The sequence below is a fragment of the Dermacentor silvarum genome, chromosome 1 (assembly GCF_013339745.2).
Source record: "Dermacentor silvarum isolate Dsil-2018 chromosome 1, BIME_Dsil_1.4, whole genome shotgun sequence".
Classification (NCBI taxonomy): Eukaryota; Metazoa; Arthropoda; class Arachnida; order Ixodida; family Ixodidae; genus Dermacentor; species Dermacentor silvarum.
In genome coordinates, this window is record NC_051154.1 from 293,977,532 (window position 1) to 293,993,232 (window position 15,701).

A 15,701-nucleotide genomic window follows, 5' to 3' on the forward strand; every position below is an offset into this window, starting at 1 on the left:
TCATACATTAGTAAATAACTTCATTGAACGTCTAGCATGCTTAAAACACCGTCAGCTTAAGCTAAACACTAGGAATTCTAACGAATGGATTACTCCACCTTTCCGTACATACTGCGACAAACATCAATCGCTAGCCTGCAACTTACCGTTCATTCTCAACAAATATGTAAATATTGCAGGTTACAGTAGGAAGCAACTCCGACAATATTTTGTTCAGTTATGATATTTTGTTTCAGTTATAATATTTTGTTTTCGTTGTCTTTTTCTTTCCATGCGTTTTTTAGATTTTTTAAAGGTAAAATCTTGTTTCCCTAGTGTCCAAATGTTTTTCTTTTTTCGCTCTTGCAGAAACGCATGTTTTTCTCTTCTGTATATGCATTTGCTGTCATTACTACGGTGCACTATGACATACTTATTTGTAATGCAGTCATGGCTATTATGTTTTTTCCCCACATATATGTATATATCTACTACAGTGTTTGATCATGTGCCAAGTTGATGTTGCCATGTAAGGTCTTTTGGGCCCCGTCAAGCTACTCTCGTAGCTTTTAGCCCAAAATGACCATCCAGTTCTGTTTCTTTTACTGGAAAATGAAGATTGATTTGATTTAACACGCGTGTCATCGCGGCGGAAAGACAGCAACGTATCATTCCAGCTTTTCCCGAAAGAAGCAGACAACGCGCATTGGAGAGCGACTTGGATAAGAAACTTCAGCATTCGGAAAAGGTCACTGATATTATACCCGTTTGTTCGAAACACTTCATTCGGAACTTCTTTCTTTCTACCCGGCGCGTAAAGTATTGATTTATTTTTATTTATTTTAAATATCTTGCTGGCATTTTAAATCGCGGCGTGTTCCTTGTTAAGGCAGGCGCTTTAATAAATTATAGCGATGTACGCTTAAGCTTCATTTAGTTTTGTGCATTCATACTTTTCTGAGCCAGCATTAGTGTTACTAATGCTTTAAGCAGCGGGAATATTCTCGCTAATGTACTTTTGTCTGCAGGCACTGTATAACAGGTATTATAACTACGTCAGAAGGTCTGAAGTTGATCATGACACATGCTATGCCGCGAAGTGACATACCGTTTTCATACATGCTTTAGTTTAGCGTTGCAAGCAGAAGATGCTGTTCTCACATTCAGTGTGTTGATTTGTCAGTTTATTTGCTCGCAAGAAATTTAGAAGCAACAACAAACAGCGCTCGTTCCAGCTTTGGTGTGTTCGACCGGCGCACAGAGCCGCTAGCTTGCTTTTCGACACTGTGCACACAGCTAAATTTCATTCCAACTGGTTCAATACGTTTCCAAGTCATGCATTTACACTAATACAAATGACTTTGCCCAAAAGAAAACCATCGCTACATTTTGGAAACCTGTAGGAAGAAACAACTTGGTCCGATTGGTTGTCAACTTATTCCTACGGCCGGCAGCAAGGTGTATGCTGTGTTCCCAAGCCCGGGCCTAACTCGAACACTGCGTACTGCGAGCATAAACAAGCGCCAGTTATCGGACGCAGATCATTTTATCACATGTATAAGCTAACTACAAAAAGAAAGGTGCGCCCCGACTGACAAACGAGAAACGGACCCGAATCTGATAAAGGGAACTCTAATTTGTTTCCAGTTATTAGCCTCGTTCTATCGGTGCAGAATATCCGTATTTAGCTTCTGAAAGCACGACAGACGTTACTGCCTATATACTGTGAGATGCTATAGATATGGGATATATACCGGGTGTTCATTTTTAAGTTTTACGGAATTTTTAGAAATCGCCTGTGGCAGGAAACGTAGTTGTTATCATTGAACTGGGATACTGGATGAGGTGGACACTAGTACACGAGAAATCGAAGCACATATTCAACTAATTAACAAAAATTCACTAATTTACTTCTTAGTTAATTACATTACGACACATATTCCAATTTACGAATTGTAGCCGGTGATCTTGACAGGCGTATCCACTTAGAATTAATTTCCAGAACACCAGTTTGGAGATATGCGGCATCAAGCTTGCCGTAAAAATACATTGTTGTTTCACTTACTTTTTTACCAAAAATCTGATTTATACATTGAAGCACAAAAGTAACTGGAACGCCCATGCATATTGTCCCACACTTTGGGAAATAATATTTCGAAACTGGTGTCATCCAGGAAATTCCTTGCCAGTGGATGCGTCTTGCAAACTCACCGGCTACAATTCGTAAATTGCAATATGTGTCGTAAAGTAATTAACTAAGAAATTATTTGTGAAATTTGGTTAATTAGTTAAATATGTGTTTCGATTTCTCGTGCTACTGACCTCCGCCTCTTCGAATAACCTAGCTCAACGATAAGAATTATGCTACCTGCCACAGGCAATCTTTAAAATTCCATAAAACTTTAAAATGAACAACACCCTGTATATTTCAACACAAGTCGCAGTGCGGAGTCACCTATGAAGGTCGATAACAGTCAAGTATCGTATACCTGTAGCAGTGGAGCAACGCCTCGAACAAGTGATTGCACCTTTCGGAGGCCCGCTACACACAGACACTTCCCATTTTTAACCTTCGACTCGTTTTAAAGGCCATTTGTCTTCAAAAAAAGATATGATGCGCCTCGCTGGGCAGGCCGGACATTTGCACGTACAGTGCAACTATTTCCACGCTTTCGTCACTGAAATCTTTTAGACAGATCTAAAAAAACTGACTCACTTTAGCATACACCAAAGAGGGTGAAGGCGAAAGCCTGCGCGCGCAAGTGACGTTCATTAAATTACTTGACATTTTCATTCGAATGCGTTGTTACTTCTTATTACTTGTTTTTTCCGCCGTCGCGGGTTTGAGTGCCTTAATTGATGCTACCTTAATTAACTGTGTCTTAAAATTAACTTCGTCCTAGGTAATTAACACCAATGGTCATGGGTTCGAGTGCCTTAATTAACTCTATAATAATTAAGTGTGCCTTAATTACCTTCGCCTTAACGCCAAAGTTGGTGGATTCGACTCCCACATAAGCTGGAGGGCTCGACTTCCACCGAAGGTCGTGGGTTCGAGCTCATGAATTAACTCTATCTTAATTAACACGGTGACGACGGTGACCCGCACACCAAAATTGTTGCGTGAGCGTTTGCATGTAGGCAAGACACGATGCCGGGTTGGTGTAGTATACGTAACTCGCGACACCAATTTGCCATCGTGCACGATTTCGCGTCGACGACACGGTTTTCGCTCAAGGTGTTGAAGGTCGACTCAACGATGACACATATAAGGTTTTCGCCTTAGTACGGTGATCGGCAGCAAGGACCATTTCGGCTTCGACGAAACACCTTGATTCGACGCCACAAACAAGAAACGTGAGCGCAGCACCAAGCGAAAGAGCCGCCGTGAACCTGGATGTGTTAGCCATCTTTGTTTATTTGGACAGTGTTGCCAGCACAAGTAACGGGTTCTCGAGCAGCCAATATACCGACATGTCCTACCAATAAATCGTTTTCTCTCTCCTGAATGTCCACGCTGTTGAGACCGTATTTCTCTCTTACACTTGGGCTGATAATGCTGCGCCACTCCCTCCTCTCTATAGATTAAGGAACTAATTAGAGATAACATTCCTTGGAGACAACATTCCAGGATGTGATCAATAGCGGGAGAACAGGGAAGCGTCAGCCCGGATTCAACTTTCGACAACGGAACTTGCCTTCGCCCCCCTTTGAGAACACTGTCCTTTTAGCTGATCTCAACCTTCGCATTCGTGGCGCCGTTCTATGTGATGCAAACAGATCTGGAAAGACTAGCTGTCTGCAGTACTGCACACAGTGCGTATACGTGACCAGAGAGCACAACGAAGTTCTATTGGGCTAGCGCGTCATCCCTCCCACTGGCTCGTATCGGTCGCTCTACGGCAGCCAACTAGTTCCTTGATTGTAGAGTGCTCACCCGGGGACAGGGCTGTCCGGCGGCGGCGGTGGTTGCTGCTGGTCGTCGTCGCTCGGCTCGGGTCGTACGATTGGGTCGGCGTGGAACAGGAACTCGCCGAACACACCTTCGTGTGAGCTGTCATCGGAGTCGTCGGCCATTCGGATAAGCTCCAACTTGAAGTACACGATGACCGAACTCAAGGGGAGCAGCTCGCGCACGCAGTCGACCACTGGGCACGCAGATATATGCAGGCATGGTATGTGAGCACGGGCTGCGTCATGACTTACAGCATTCGGCAGCCACCATCATTATTATTTGGTACATGCTGACCGACAAACCCCATCTGGTGGGGCACAATGACTGCATGCACTTATGTGCTCAAAGAGGGGATATATATATATATATATATATATATATATATATATATATATATATATATACAGGAACACTTACGTTCTGCAAAGCGTCAGTAAACGCATTCGATTATTGAGAGGCTTGGCGGCAGCCATGCACTTTAAGCATCATTATAGAGGGGCACTAAAGAGGCAAATTTAGTTGAGCTGTATTAATAAACTAGGTTTCCGCAATAGCAGAGCGGCCACACTTACCCTCTTCGAAAGATGCATGGCAAAACCACAAATAGCGCAGGTGTAAAGGCGGCAACGTCGCCCCGAAGTTTTTACATCATGCAACAGCTCATCGCGACGTGGATTTTCAAAGCGTCTGCTCTCGGGTCTAGTTTTGTTTATTGGTGAATGAGGATCACCTCAGTGGATTGTAAATATACCAAAGGCTCAACCTAGCACGTTCCTTCCTGCACCCAAACTGCCCAAACACTAGAGGAAATTGAAATCCGCAACGTCACACTGACGGAACGACGATGAGGTTCCATCGTGAAATTGAAGAAAGAGGTGTTTGGCTGCCAAACCCTTTTTACTCAAATGAAAAAAAAAATTAACAATACTTTACCAATCTAAAATTGTATAGCGTCGCTTTTTAGTGTCCCGTGAACGAAATTTTCCTGCAGCTCTTCTCGCGCAGGCCTGGCGGCCCGAAAGCACAGCGCGCGCTTACCCCTCCTGTCTTCATTGAGGTCAGCGTGGTAGGACAGGAACACCAGGGATGGCCGCATGCCGGCCAGGCGCGCGATGTTGCGATAGCGCGCGAACTTTGAGCACATGACCTCGACGCACGCGTGCAGCCTGTCCTGCACTGGCTCCGGGCCCGGCGGGTCTGATTCCTGCGAGCGCGGACACAAACGCATTGCTCAGTCGCCGAAATGGCAGGCCGGCAGCAAGGATCGACTCATCGGTGCACAGCACCCGTCGCGCCCGTCGTAAAGAGAACGTTTTTTTTTTTTTTTTTCGGCAGCCTTTTGTGACAGCTGCAGTCGATAAGAAGCCTTTGGTGAGCAGGCCACTCAGCCAGTCGCCGCTGCTGGAGTAAAGGCAAACTGAAAGGCCGGCACAGGGAGACGATGACAAACCAAGGCTGCAGTTTCGCAATCAGAACCAATCAGAACGTGCGAGTTAAAGTGCACCATTAGAGCTAGAGTCAATTAGTGGATATATTAATTAGCTACCGGGTGGGGGGGGGGGGAGGAGGAAGAGACGCTGCGATGTTTCATGCAGGTAATGTGCGTACGTCTCTTCAGGCAGTCCACCTTAACAGGCAGAATTGCGCTATAACATAATATTGCGTGAGATTAAAACAAAGGTCTGTTCGAAATGCACAAAAAAGAAAAAAAAAAGAATACCCCTCACATAACGTGCTTCTCCGCGGCAGGCATATAGATATGAAAAGTCAATTTCGGGTGGCGACAACACATTTGAGTTCCTGGCGCCTCCCACGTAACATGCTCTTTATATCCCAGCCGCGAACACGGCACTGGTCCCAGCTTTTCTTCAGAGCTGTATAAAAGGCGCCACAGGCGGCGAATATAATAATGACCATCTTTACGATTCGCCTTTGCTTTTTCTTCTATAGTATTCTATTCATGCACCCACTCATCTGGACAGAATTGCTGCCACTGCGTTGATTCACTACGGGATAATCTTTTTTTTTTAATTTTCCGAAATTTTTTCAAAATTACTTGTTGCAGATCACATAATTCTAGTCCTTGCGCTGGATTATATTCAGATATGCGGACATTACATGCACGAAAAATCGAAACACTTATTCAATTAACTAAAAAATCACCAATTAACGCATTAATTATTTACTTTACGGCACATATTGCAATTGAATTGTAGCCGGTAAATTTGCGGGGCGTATGATAGTATAACGACGACAGCGTGACGTCGACAAAATTAGGACAATACGATGAGGACGAGTCCATGACGACGACGGTGAATGAGAATCGGATATATGATGAGAATCGGATGAAGCTGGAATGACGACTGTGACGACCACGATGGCATGACAACTGCCAAGGGGTAGTAATATCGCGGTGAGGTAATATCGCTCGGTGAGGTGCAGCGCGGTATCGCCCGGCCGTCTTTCGCACATAGCGCAGTTATTTTTTTCGCACCTCAGTGTGTGCGCGTGCGTGCTTCGCCCCCCCCCCCCCCCTTCTTTTTTTTTGTAATTCCGCTGTCATTGCAACTTTTTGAAAAATCCTCACAGACGAACGTTCCTCAGAGATATTCTCTGAACCGCTTAGTCAGAACTACAATTTCGGCCCGCGCTTCTTTTCGGTTTTCTCTAAAGCCTGTCCAAAGCTTCCGAGTCACTGCTCGCATCGACCGAACTTGTCGCGGTCCCGCGCATCGTCGCCCCTGCAGTACTTTCGCCGCTTCAAAGGCCCACATAAATTGAAATGAACAGGCGTGTTTCTCATTTACCTGAACTTTGGGGCATCCCACAATCTGCAGGAACCCTGCAACACGTCCCCACAACAGATCTTGTTTCGATAACTATAGCCTCGAAACGCTCCTGACATAGACTATCTGCGTAATTGCAGCGTCATCTTATCTGTACAGCTCAAAAAGATGCGAGTAAAGCTTCGGTGGGAATTTCTGTGAAGCTGCCTGACCTGGGTTTCAACTCTGAAGCACGCGTTTGCGGCCCTAAGTATAAAAGCAGTGGCTCACCGGTGAACAGCATATGGAGACGGAGATAAGCTTCTTCCTCAGCAGCGACAGGGCAACCGACTGCCACAGTCGGTTCACCTCCGCGCACGTGAAGAGCTCCTCGGTGCTCATGTAGTTGAGCACGCTCTCCACCACGAAGTCCTTGTCAAACATGCCGCTGACGCCCGCCGCGGACCCCGGCTGTTCATCGTCAACGGACATCTCGCCGGCTGTGGACGCGGCCACCCGCGGGGCCCAACGGTGCGCGCGCCTTCGGCACGTTCGATGTTCTCTTCCTCTTCGTGACAAGTGCGCGCGCTTTCGGTGCGGATCTTCTTCTCTTCGCGACAACTCGCCGAGGCGCACGACGGAAACTTATAGATCAAGCGTTTAATTTCTAGAAAATATACTGAAGAACTCATCGCACGATGCTTGTCGTCGTTAATACGATTAGCATTCAAGCAATGTAGCGACATGCCGTATTGCTGAAGAGATACCTCTATTTGGAATCCGTAGTGATCATTCTGAGCCTTCCATTGTTTGGGCTATATGCGATACAAGATGTATCCAGGATCGGCCCACTTCGCTATGACACTCGCACGCCAGGTACGGCCATGACCATGACAGCATGGCGACGACTGTATGGCGATGACGCAATGATGCAATGACGACGATGGAAGAACGAAAAAGAAATGAGGTCGCATGACAGCATGGCGACGACTGTATGGCGATGACGCAATGATGCAATGACGACGATGGAAGAACGAAAAAGAAATGAGGTCGATGAATATCCGAATAATACTCCAAATAATTTTCTCGTAAGTTATTCTCTGCACAACTAAGCAAGTACCTTACAATTATTTTTCAGAAATCACTGTCTACCTGCACAGTTCCTACTTCATCGAAGGTCGCGAATGTGCTTCCTGTGTGCAAGTCTGGCGATAAGCGTGATTTCCCAAATTACCAACCCGTTTCTATGACATCTCAGTGTAGCAAGTTACTATAGAACATATTATCTACGAGCACATCGATGTTGAAAGAACCAGACCCGTGGCTGTCTTTCCGAGCGACTTTATTTGCTTCTGTTTTATTCCACCTTCCTATTTTTCTCCCCTCCAGTGCTCATCCGCACGTTTTGTCTTCATACTCGGCCACGCTTCGGACCTGAAAAAAAAAAATAATCGACAGATCAGTTCGAACCGCCGTATCCTTTTTCCTGAGGCGTGTCACGAGAGAACGGCAAATATATTTCTTTTACGTCTATCGAGGCTTGTTCCTGGAATTGAGATGCTCAAGCGGCAGGTGTTGTCTCCTATGTGCTCAGTAATTGTGAAGGGCCCACCAACTCGTGTTGCGAGCCGGCAAACCAGATGGTGAAGTGCGATCCACGCAACGGCAAGTACATCAGGCTTACTGTATGCTGTACCGCGGCCACGTGGTGCCTAAGGACGTCAGAGTTACCACTGCGGCCATTGAGAACAGGCGCCCCATCTAGTATGAGGCGCCCCATCCCAGAGGGTTCAAGGTGAGCATACACTACCAGCCGCCTACCGTGGTGCCCGGCGGAGACCAGGCCAATGTTCCGCGTGCTGTCTGCATGTTGTCCAACGCGACAGCCGTGGCATGGGGCCGACTGGGCGAAGGCATGGAGGTGGGAGAGTTCTCAGATGCCCGTGAGGAGATGGCCACCCTCGAGAAGGGCTGCGAGGATATCGGCATGGACTCAAACGAGGACGTCGACGAGCACGAAGAGCACTAGACCGAGCGCTACATTCCCTGGGCAATAACGAGGGACCTTCGTCTAGCCAACTTAAAATTGCCGTTTGTGTTCAGAATTTTGTAATAAGAGTTGATTGCTCCACTACATATTTAGTTCTTCGAACGTTGTATTCGACACCCTTCGCTTATGTTGCCTCTCTCGGCAAAGAGGTTCCAAAACGCTGGCTAGCGTTCTCCCGCAAAGCTTTTCCTTTAAAGATGCAGTAAGTGCCGAACTGTAAACACCTGACACATGTTTGCTTCACACTGTTTTCCGTGCCCTTTTCTGCTCGGCGCTACACTTTGCCCCGTCGGCAACCTGTAAGTAGAGATTGAAAGCGTGTAGTGCCAGGACTTGAAATTAAACACTTTAGGTTCTTTTAGCACTTTCTATACTTCAATTGTATGCTATAGCTACACGGCACTTGTCGTATACCAAAAGTGTGCCGCACTTTACGGAAACTTATAAATGCAGCAGCAAGCATTGAGCCAAAATAAAAAGGTAAGGTGAGTTACGTTTGAGCGGGGTAAAATCGGTTTGATGCCTCGTTAAGTGGAGAGTAAACTGTATCGTGTAGTAAAAAAAAAGATAAAAAGAAAAAAAACATACAATATACAGTTGAACCTTTATGTATTCAGTATAACTTTCAGTGCCAGTTGATTGGATAAGAAATTGGCAGGATGCCGCAGGCGTAACCCCATTGAGGCGCGCCCTCAAAGGCAGATAGTAGGCAGATAGCTACAGCGGAATACGTCGTCTGCATTTTTTTAGTTCGAACACTTTATAAAAATGCCCACAAATTAACTCGAACTACGTCACTGCAGATGAGTTACCTGTCAGGCGGACATTAATTGCGAGAACGACGAAAACAATACATTCACTGGTTAAACTGATTGCATCGAATTACATTTTTAATTACAAACTTTACAGCACATGTTTATATTGGAAAGTTTAAAGAAATCGTCATTAAAGTCTTGTTCTGTATTTCCACATTTGACGAAGACCATGTAGATCGAAATAACTGCTGTCAAAATATTCGCTAAATTCAACTCGTACGCACGCGGAACCTCGAAGGGCGGCTCGTTTCCAACTCCACTGTGACCTAGCAGGGTCACAGCGTGGTTGCATTGACATAATTCGAGTAAATATCGTGTCTTTAAAAAAAAGTGTTCGAAGAAGTAGCACTCTCACACACACACGCGCGCACACACTTAATTTTAGCTGCAGAGGTCATTCTTTCGCTTCGAAGCACTTTCGTGCCAAACTGACTTTAGCCACACGTGCAGCGTTGGAAAAAGCCCGCCATTAAGAATTGGAAGACCTAGCCGCTTCATTCTGGTCACGCAAATACCTCTACATTACCTACCACCGCATGTCTGGATGTGACGCGGCAGCCGACAGTCGAGAACGAAACGACGACGTGATTCCAGCCGGCGAGACATCACCAGACACCCCGCAGAATGAAGAATAAAAAGGAAATGGCGGGGAATAAGCATATCTGGCCTCCGGTAGTCCTTCAGTAGGCTTCTCAGGCGGTGGGAAAAGTCACCATCAACGGTGCCCGCGCATTCGCTCCCACCGACTGGGCGAGACGGCGCCGACAGCTAGTATACCACACACGCTGCTGGGTAGTGCCTGCGCAGCATCGAGTGACACGGACATCCGCAGGAGCGCACCTGATCCCAGCCCGCCAAGCTTCCGGTGCCGTTCTCGCAGGCCCAGAGCCTTTGTTCTCACACGGACCCAGCGCCGCGCGTCGACACGTTTCGGCAGTGTCCCACCGTAGATAAACAAAAGAATATACAGGTGAACCGAGACGCGGCGGGAACCCGAATGGCGAACACCTCGGAAACGATGTCGGCAACTCCGCCTGATCGCCGCGCCAACCCGGGTCCCAAACCCGAGCCTGCGCCACCGGACGAGATGCGTAGCCGGGAACAGGTCGTGACCAAGCCGATAGAGACGCCACCTACGCCGGCCAACTCACCGAGAGGTATGGCAAAGCGATCTCCTAAGACCTCTTCTCAACCACCCTGCGTTTGCCTTTTTTTTTCAAGGGAAGAAAGAGTACGCGTCTTTTTAGCAAGTTTTAAGTAAAAAGTCAAGCGTTTCCCTGTTCAGTAGCTTTTTTATTGCATGAATAGACCGATTTCATGGCGACTTTCACTGCAGCCACAGTTGCCGCAAAGCATCCGGAGGCACTACCCCGCTGGTAGCGCTAGTCATTAGGTGACTGAAGGGCAACTATGGTTAGAGGCGCGTTGTGTTTGTGCCATGACGAACCCGCTCGCCCTTTGACATCAAAAGGCCGGGAGGTGAGAATAAAAAAAAATGTCGCAGTTTCGCCCGAACGGCGAAGCATCAATTGCGATAGCAGATTAGTAGAGAGCTATTCGGAGTAGGGATAGTAGGTTGATCGGCTGCATAAACTTGAACACATTCGCTTACTAACTGAAATAACAAGCGTGGTGTCAGCGCGCACAAGCAAACATGAATATATCACACTCGATGACCGCAGACAACCACTGTCAAAACGCTCGCAGCAAGCGCAGCCGCCGCAGCGAGCGAAGGTTCGTGCGGTCTATCGCTTCAACGGAAACTGAGCGGCGAATGCACAGCGCATACAAAGGGCAGAGCCGTGTGGAGATCGCTTTCAAGATACTGTGCGCGCGACTGCCCGCACCGGCGCAAAGTACAAGCGCAGTTGTTGGCAGAGTAGAAGCTGCCCCCCCTCCCTCCCGCGCTGCCTTCCCGCTTTCCTCCTTTCGCGTGGGAGATTGAGTGGCCAGTTCCCCTGGCCGCGGGAGGGAGGGGGGAGGCGGCTTCTACTCTGCCCGCAAGAGCCTACTTGTACTTTGACCGGCTGCGGCGGTCGTCCGCACCGTATCTTGAAAGCGATCTGCAGACGGCTCATAGCAGTGCATGCGCTGTGATTTCGCCGCTCAGTTTCCGTTGAAGCGATAGACCCCACGAACCCACGTTTGACAGCGTTTGTCTGTGGTCGTTGAGTGGGATCGTCGAGTCTTTGATTGTGCGCGCTGACACCATGCTTGTTAATTTAGTTAGTAAGCGAATGTGTCCAAGTTTACACAGCCGATAAAACTACTATCCTTACTCCGTATAGCTCTCTACTAATTTGCTATCGCAATTAGTAGAGAGCTTCATTAAATCATTTTCTCTCTCTCTCTTTCTGCTATCGCAATTGATGCTTCGCCTTGCGGGCGGAACTGCGACTTATTATTATTATTATTATTACAGCAAAGGCATTTTTCGTGTCCTTCCCTTAGCAGAAATTATCAGCAGCAGCAATGGCTCATCCCCCTCGTAATGCACAGGCGACAAGCACTCCGCAAAGTGAAGCGAACAGTGCATACATTAATTAGAACCACGCATTCAACGTACAGAACAGCGTACGTTGGAAGAAAGAGCACGCTCAAAAAAAAAAAGCATTTATCATCGTCAGCAATAGCTCATCCCCCATAAGCAAGCAAAAATGCAATGGCTCATACCCCCGTAAGCAAGTAAAAAATGCAATGGATCATACCCCCGTAAGCCAGAGGCTACAAGCGCTCAGCAAAGTGAAGCGAACAGTGCATACATTCATTGAAATCACCCATACAACACACAGAACAGCACATACGTGTCAATAATGAACCACCTCAAATCGAGCATCCGAACCATAAATTAAGCATTGCATTCCCCACTTTGCAGTTGTAGTGGTGGTTTCGCAACCGCTTCGCTGACATCACTTTCGCAGGGCCGGAATTTTATTGCGATAGCAATTATATGGACACTCAAAAGCAGATTTCTGCCGTCGGCGTCGGCGTCGCCGTCGCCGTCGCTGTGAGGTTCTGTATGACGTCATTTGGAGAAGAAATCGTCGCCGCGCGCCGAACGCTGTATGTGCGAGTGAAAGGGCGCGAGGGGCGCGTCTTTCACGGGGAGTGAACGCACGGCGGAGAACAAACGCGCGTTCTGCGCCGTGCTCGCTTAAGGGCGGCAGAAGTAGGCGTCTCTGTTCTCCTTCACAATCACCATGTATGTAGAGCAAACGCGCCTTCTTCCGACGAGCGAGAGGCCGTGGGGGAGGGGCAGGGAAGGGAGGCGACGTTTAGCTGCGGCACGCAGTGCCTATTTATATCAGAGGCTCCGGCAACAGTCACCAACGCCGCACGCATTTTGAGCGAACGCGGGCAAAACGCCGATGGCGTCGACAACAGTTCTGCGTGTTGCCGATGCTGCTGCATGTCCAAGTTTATACAGCTGATAAAGCTAATATCATTACTCCGTATAGCTCTCTACAAGTTTGCTATCGCAATTGATGCTTCGCCTTTCAGGTGAAACTGCGACTTTTTTATTATTACTACTTCTGGAACTACGTGCACTCTGATTGTTTTAAAAAGAGAGCTGAAGATGAGTGTTTTGTTGATGAAAGTCACAAAAGAGCGCGTAATCCAAGCGCGCGCCGAGTGTCACGCAAGCCAGCGAAAGAACACGCCGGCCCCGCGGCAACTTCAACAGGGGGGTTTACTCATCCTGTTGGTGTATGCTCACGCGGTAGTAATGTCTGTCGACTCGCCGGGTGAGAAGGTGTCTCGGCGCGCGCGTGTGCTCTCTCTCTCTCTCTCTCCGGTTAACGTCGCTTCGTCGAGTCTCTTCCAGACGTTTCGGCGCCGTTGTTAGCGTTGTTGCTTGAGGCGTATGCGCTCTCCTCCTCTGTTGAAGTTGCCGCGGGGCCGGCGTGTTCTTTCGCTGGCTTGCGTGACACTCGGCGCGCGCTCGGATTACGCGCTCTGTTGTGACACTGCCCCCCACTTTAGGAATATTATGCAATAATATTCAAGAAAACACAAAAGAAGCGCGCACAAAAGTCCACTACGCACGAGTCTGTAGGTCCATAAATCAGTCCACCACAATTCACACATCACTCGCGATATATCGAATACAAACACAAGTCACACAGGTTCACTTGGACTACACAATAACACATCACTCGTGTAACTATTACACTTGTACTACACAAAATTCATATCTCGCGTGACAAGGCAAACATTTGAAATATAACATGTGCAACAAGTATACAAAACTATGACAGGGTAGTTTACGGAACACAAACAAATACATAAACAAACACTCGGTGCACTCAACCAAAACACTTTGCACCACACACTAACCGTTAACACATTTAAATTCGACTAAGGTAATTGGCACCAACGTTCTCACTTCCTTTGATGTGTTCGACTCGGAATTGATATTCTTGGAGCAGCAGACTCCATCGTAATACCCTACTGTTGAGATGCTTGGCTTGCTTAATGTAGCGGAGTGGTTGATGGTCAGTCTGGACCAAGAAAGGTACTCCGTACAAATACATGTTAAATTTCTGAATTCCCCAAACAAGAGCGAGGCATTCCCTTTCGATGGTGCTATAGGAAGCTTCTCGGGAAAGTAACTTGCGACTGGCATAGGCTATCGGATGGAGTGTACCTTCATGAGACTGCATGAGGACGGCGCCTAGGCTGGTGTCGAAAGCGTCGGTTCGCAGTATAAACATTTTCGAGAGCTCGGGAAGGCGAAGCACCGGGGGGCTGGATATGCACTGTTTGAGCTTCCTAAATGCCTCCTCGTGTGCCGCTGTCCATTGGACGATGTTGCTCTCGCCCTTCCTAGTCAGCTCTGTGAGTGGGGCACTGATCTCGGCATAATTCGGAATGAATTCTCGGTAATAGCTGGTTAAACCGAGAAAAGCCCGCACCTGACGCTTTGTCTTCGGTGCTGGTGCAGCTTGGATTTTATCCAGGGTTTTCCCCAGTGGTGCCAACTTGTTGTTCCCGACTCGGTGACCCAAGAAATCGATCTCTTCCGTTCCGAATTCGCACAATTGCTTGGACGCACGGTCAGGCCCGCCGCTTCAATTCGTGCGAAGAGGTGTCGTAGGGACGAGATGTGCTCCTCCCACGTTGCGATCGCTATGAGCACGTCGTCGTAGTAGTGCTCGACGCCGGTAATTCCCTGGGTAATCTGTCGCATCAACCTGGCGAAGATGGCGGGTGCTGTCTTTATGCCGAAGGGCATATAGCGGAACTGGTACGGGCCGGATTTCGTCGAAAAAGCCGTTTTGAATTTAGACTCTTCGGAAAGTGGGATTTGCCAGTATCCCTTCACGAAGTCTAATTTAGAGAAGTATTTCTTGTTCGCGGCACTGGCGAAAACCGCGTCGGCTCTGGGCATGGGTTCTGAATCCGCAATTAGTACGTCATTCAGACGCCGGAAATCGACCACAAAGCGTTTGGTTTTGTCTGGCTTATCTACGAGTAGTACTGGGAAATTATAGGGTGACCTCGAGACCTCAATTATGCCGAGAGCCTTCATCTGTTGCACCTCAGCTTCGACATCCTTAGAGGTAGCAAATGGTAAAGGATACTGCTTAACGTGAATTGGGACGTCGGTTGTTAGCGCCAGGTGGCATTCTATCCAATTAGTCTTGCCCGGAACATTGGAAAAGATGCTGGAATACGTCGACATTGCTTCCTCCAGTTCTTCTTTTTGCTGACTGGTCAATTTGGGGGAGTATTTTACGTCTTCTACCCCTTCTGTCTTTACGTATTCCGGGACGGGGATTTCTTGTTCTTCGCATGTGTCTCTTACCCCTACGATGGCTTGACACTGATTCGGCGTGTCTCGGGTTGTTTCTCGCTCAGTGTATTTCTTTAATAAGTTAGCGTGGAAGATTTTTGCACCACTCGGCGTCTTCACGGTGTAGTCGAAATCCCCGATTGTTGCTTGGACTTCAAATGGTCCCTTCCAATGAAGTAGAAGCTTGTTGTGTTCGGTTGGAAGCAAGATGAGGACTTTATCGCCTGGCTTGAATTTCCTGTCCCTTGTTTTCCGATTGTAGTGTTTCGCGTAGCGTGCTCCCGCTTTTTGAAGTTCCTCGTGGTGCAGGCGACACGTGGCTTCTAGTCGGTTTCGGAGG

General features: G+C 47.7%; 2 protein-coding genes and 1 long non-coding RNA gene across 3 annotated transcripts in view; 1 reads left to right on the forward strand and 2 right to left on the reverse strand.

The window, feature by feature from the left end:
* Window positions 1–7,217, reverse strand: part of LOC119437226 (reticulon-4) — a 28,167-nt gene extending 20,950 nt beyond the window's left edge. Inside the window, exons 1-3 of the mRNA XM_049661010.1 lie at window positions 6,991–7,217; window positions 4,973–5,138; window positions 3,917–4,127 (exon numbers count right to left, since the gene is read on the reverse strand). Coding sequence (XP_049516967.1) covers window positions 3,917–4,127; window positions 4,973–5,138; window positions 6,991–7,191 — 578 coding nt within the window. The 5' untranslated portion in view covers window positions 7,192–7,217. The remainder of the gene's footprint in view (window positions 1–3,916; window positions 4,128–4,972; window positions 5,139–6,990) is intronic.
* Window positions 7,218–8,024: 807 nt separating this feature from the next.
* On the reverse strand, window positions 8,025–10,337 carry LOC125942212 (uncharacterized). Its single transcript, XR_007464906.1, has 3 exons — window positions 10,095–10,337; window positions 8,521–8,670; window positions 8,025–8,133 (listed from the first exon to the last, which is right to left on the reverse strand). It is a non-coding gene; the product is annotated as an uncharacterized LOC125942212 (long non-coding RNA).
* A 74-nt stretch (window positions 10,338–10,411) lies between these two features.
* Window positions 10,412–15,701, forward strand: part of LOC119437227 (zinc finger protein 581) — a 29,334-nt gene continuing 24,044 nt past the window's right edge. Inside the window, exon 1 of the mRNA XM_037704271.2 lies at window positions 10,412–10,721. Within this exon, the coding sequence (XP_037560199.1) occupies window positions 10,562–10,721 (160 nt within the window). The 5' untranslated portion in view covers window positions 10,412–10,561. The remainder of the gene's footprint in view (window positions 10,722–15,701) is intronic.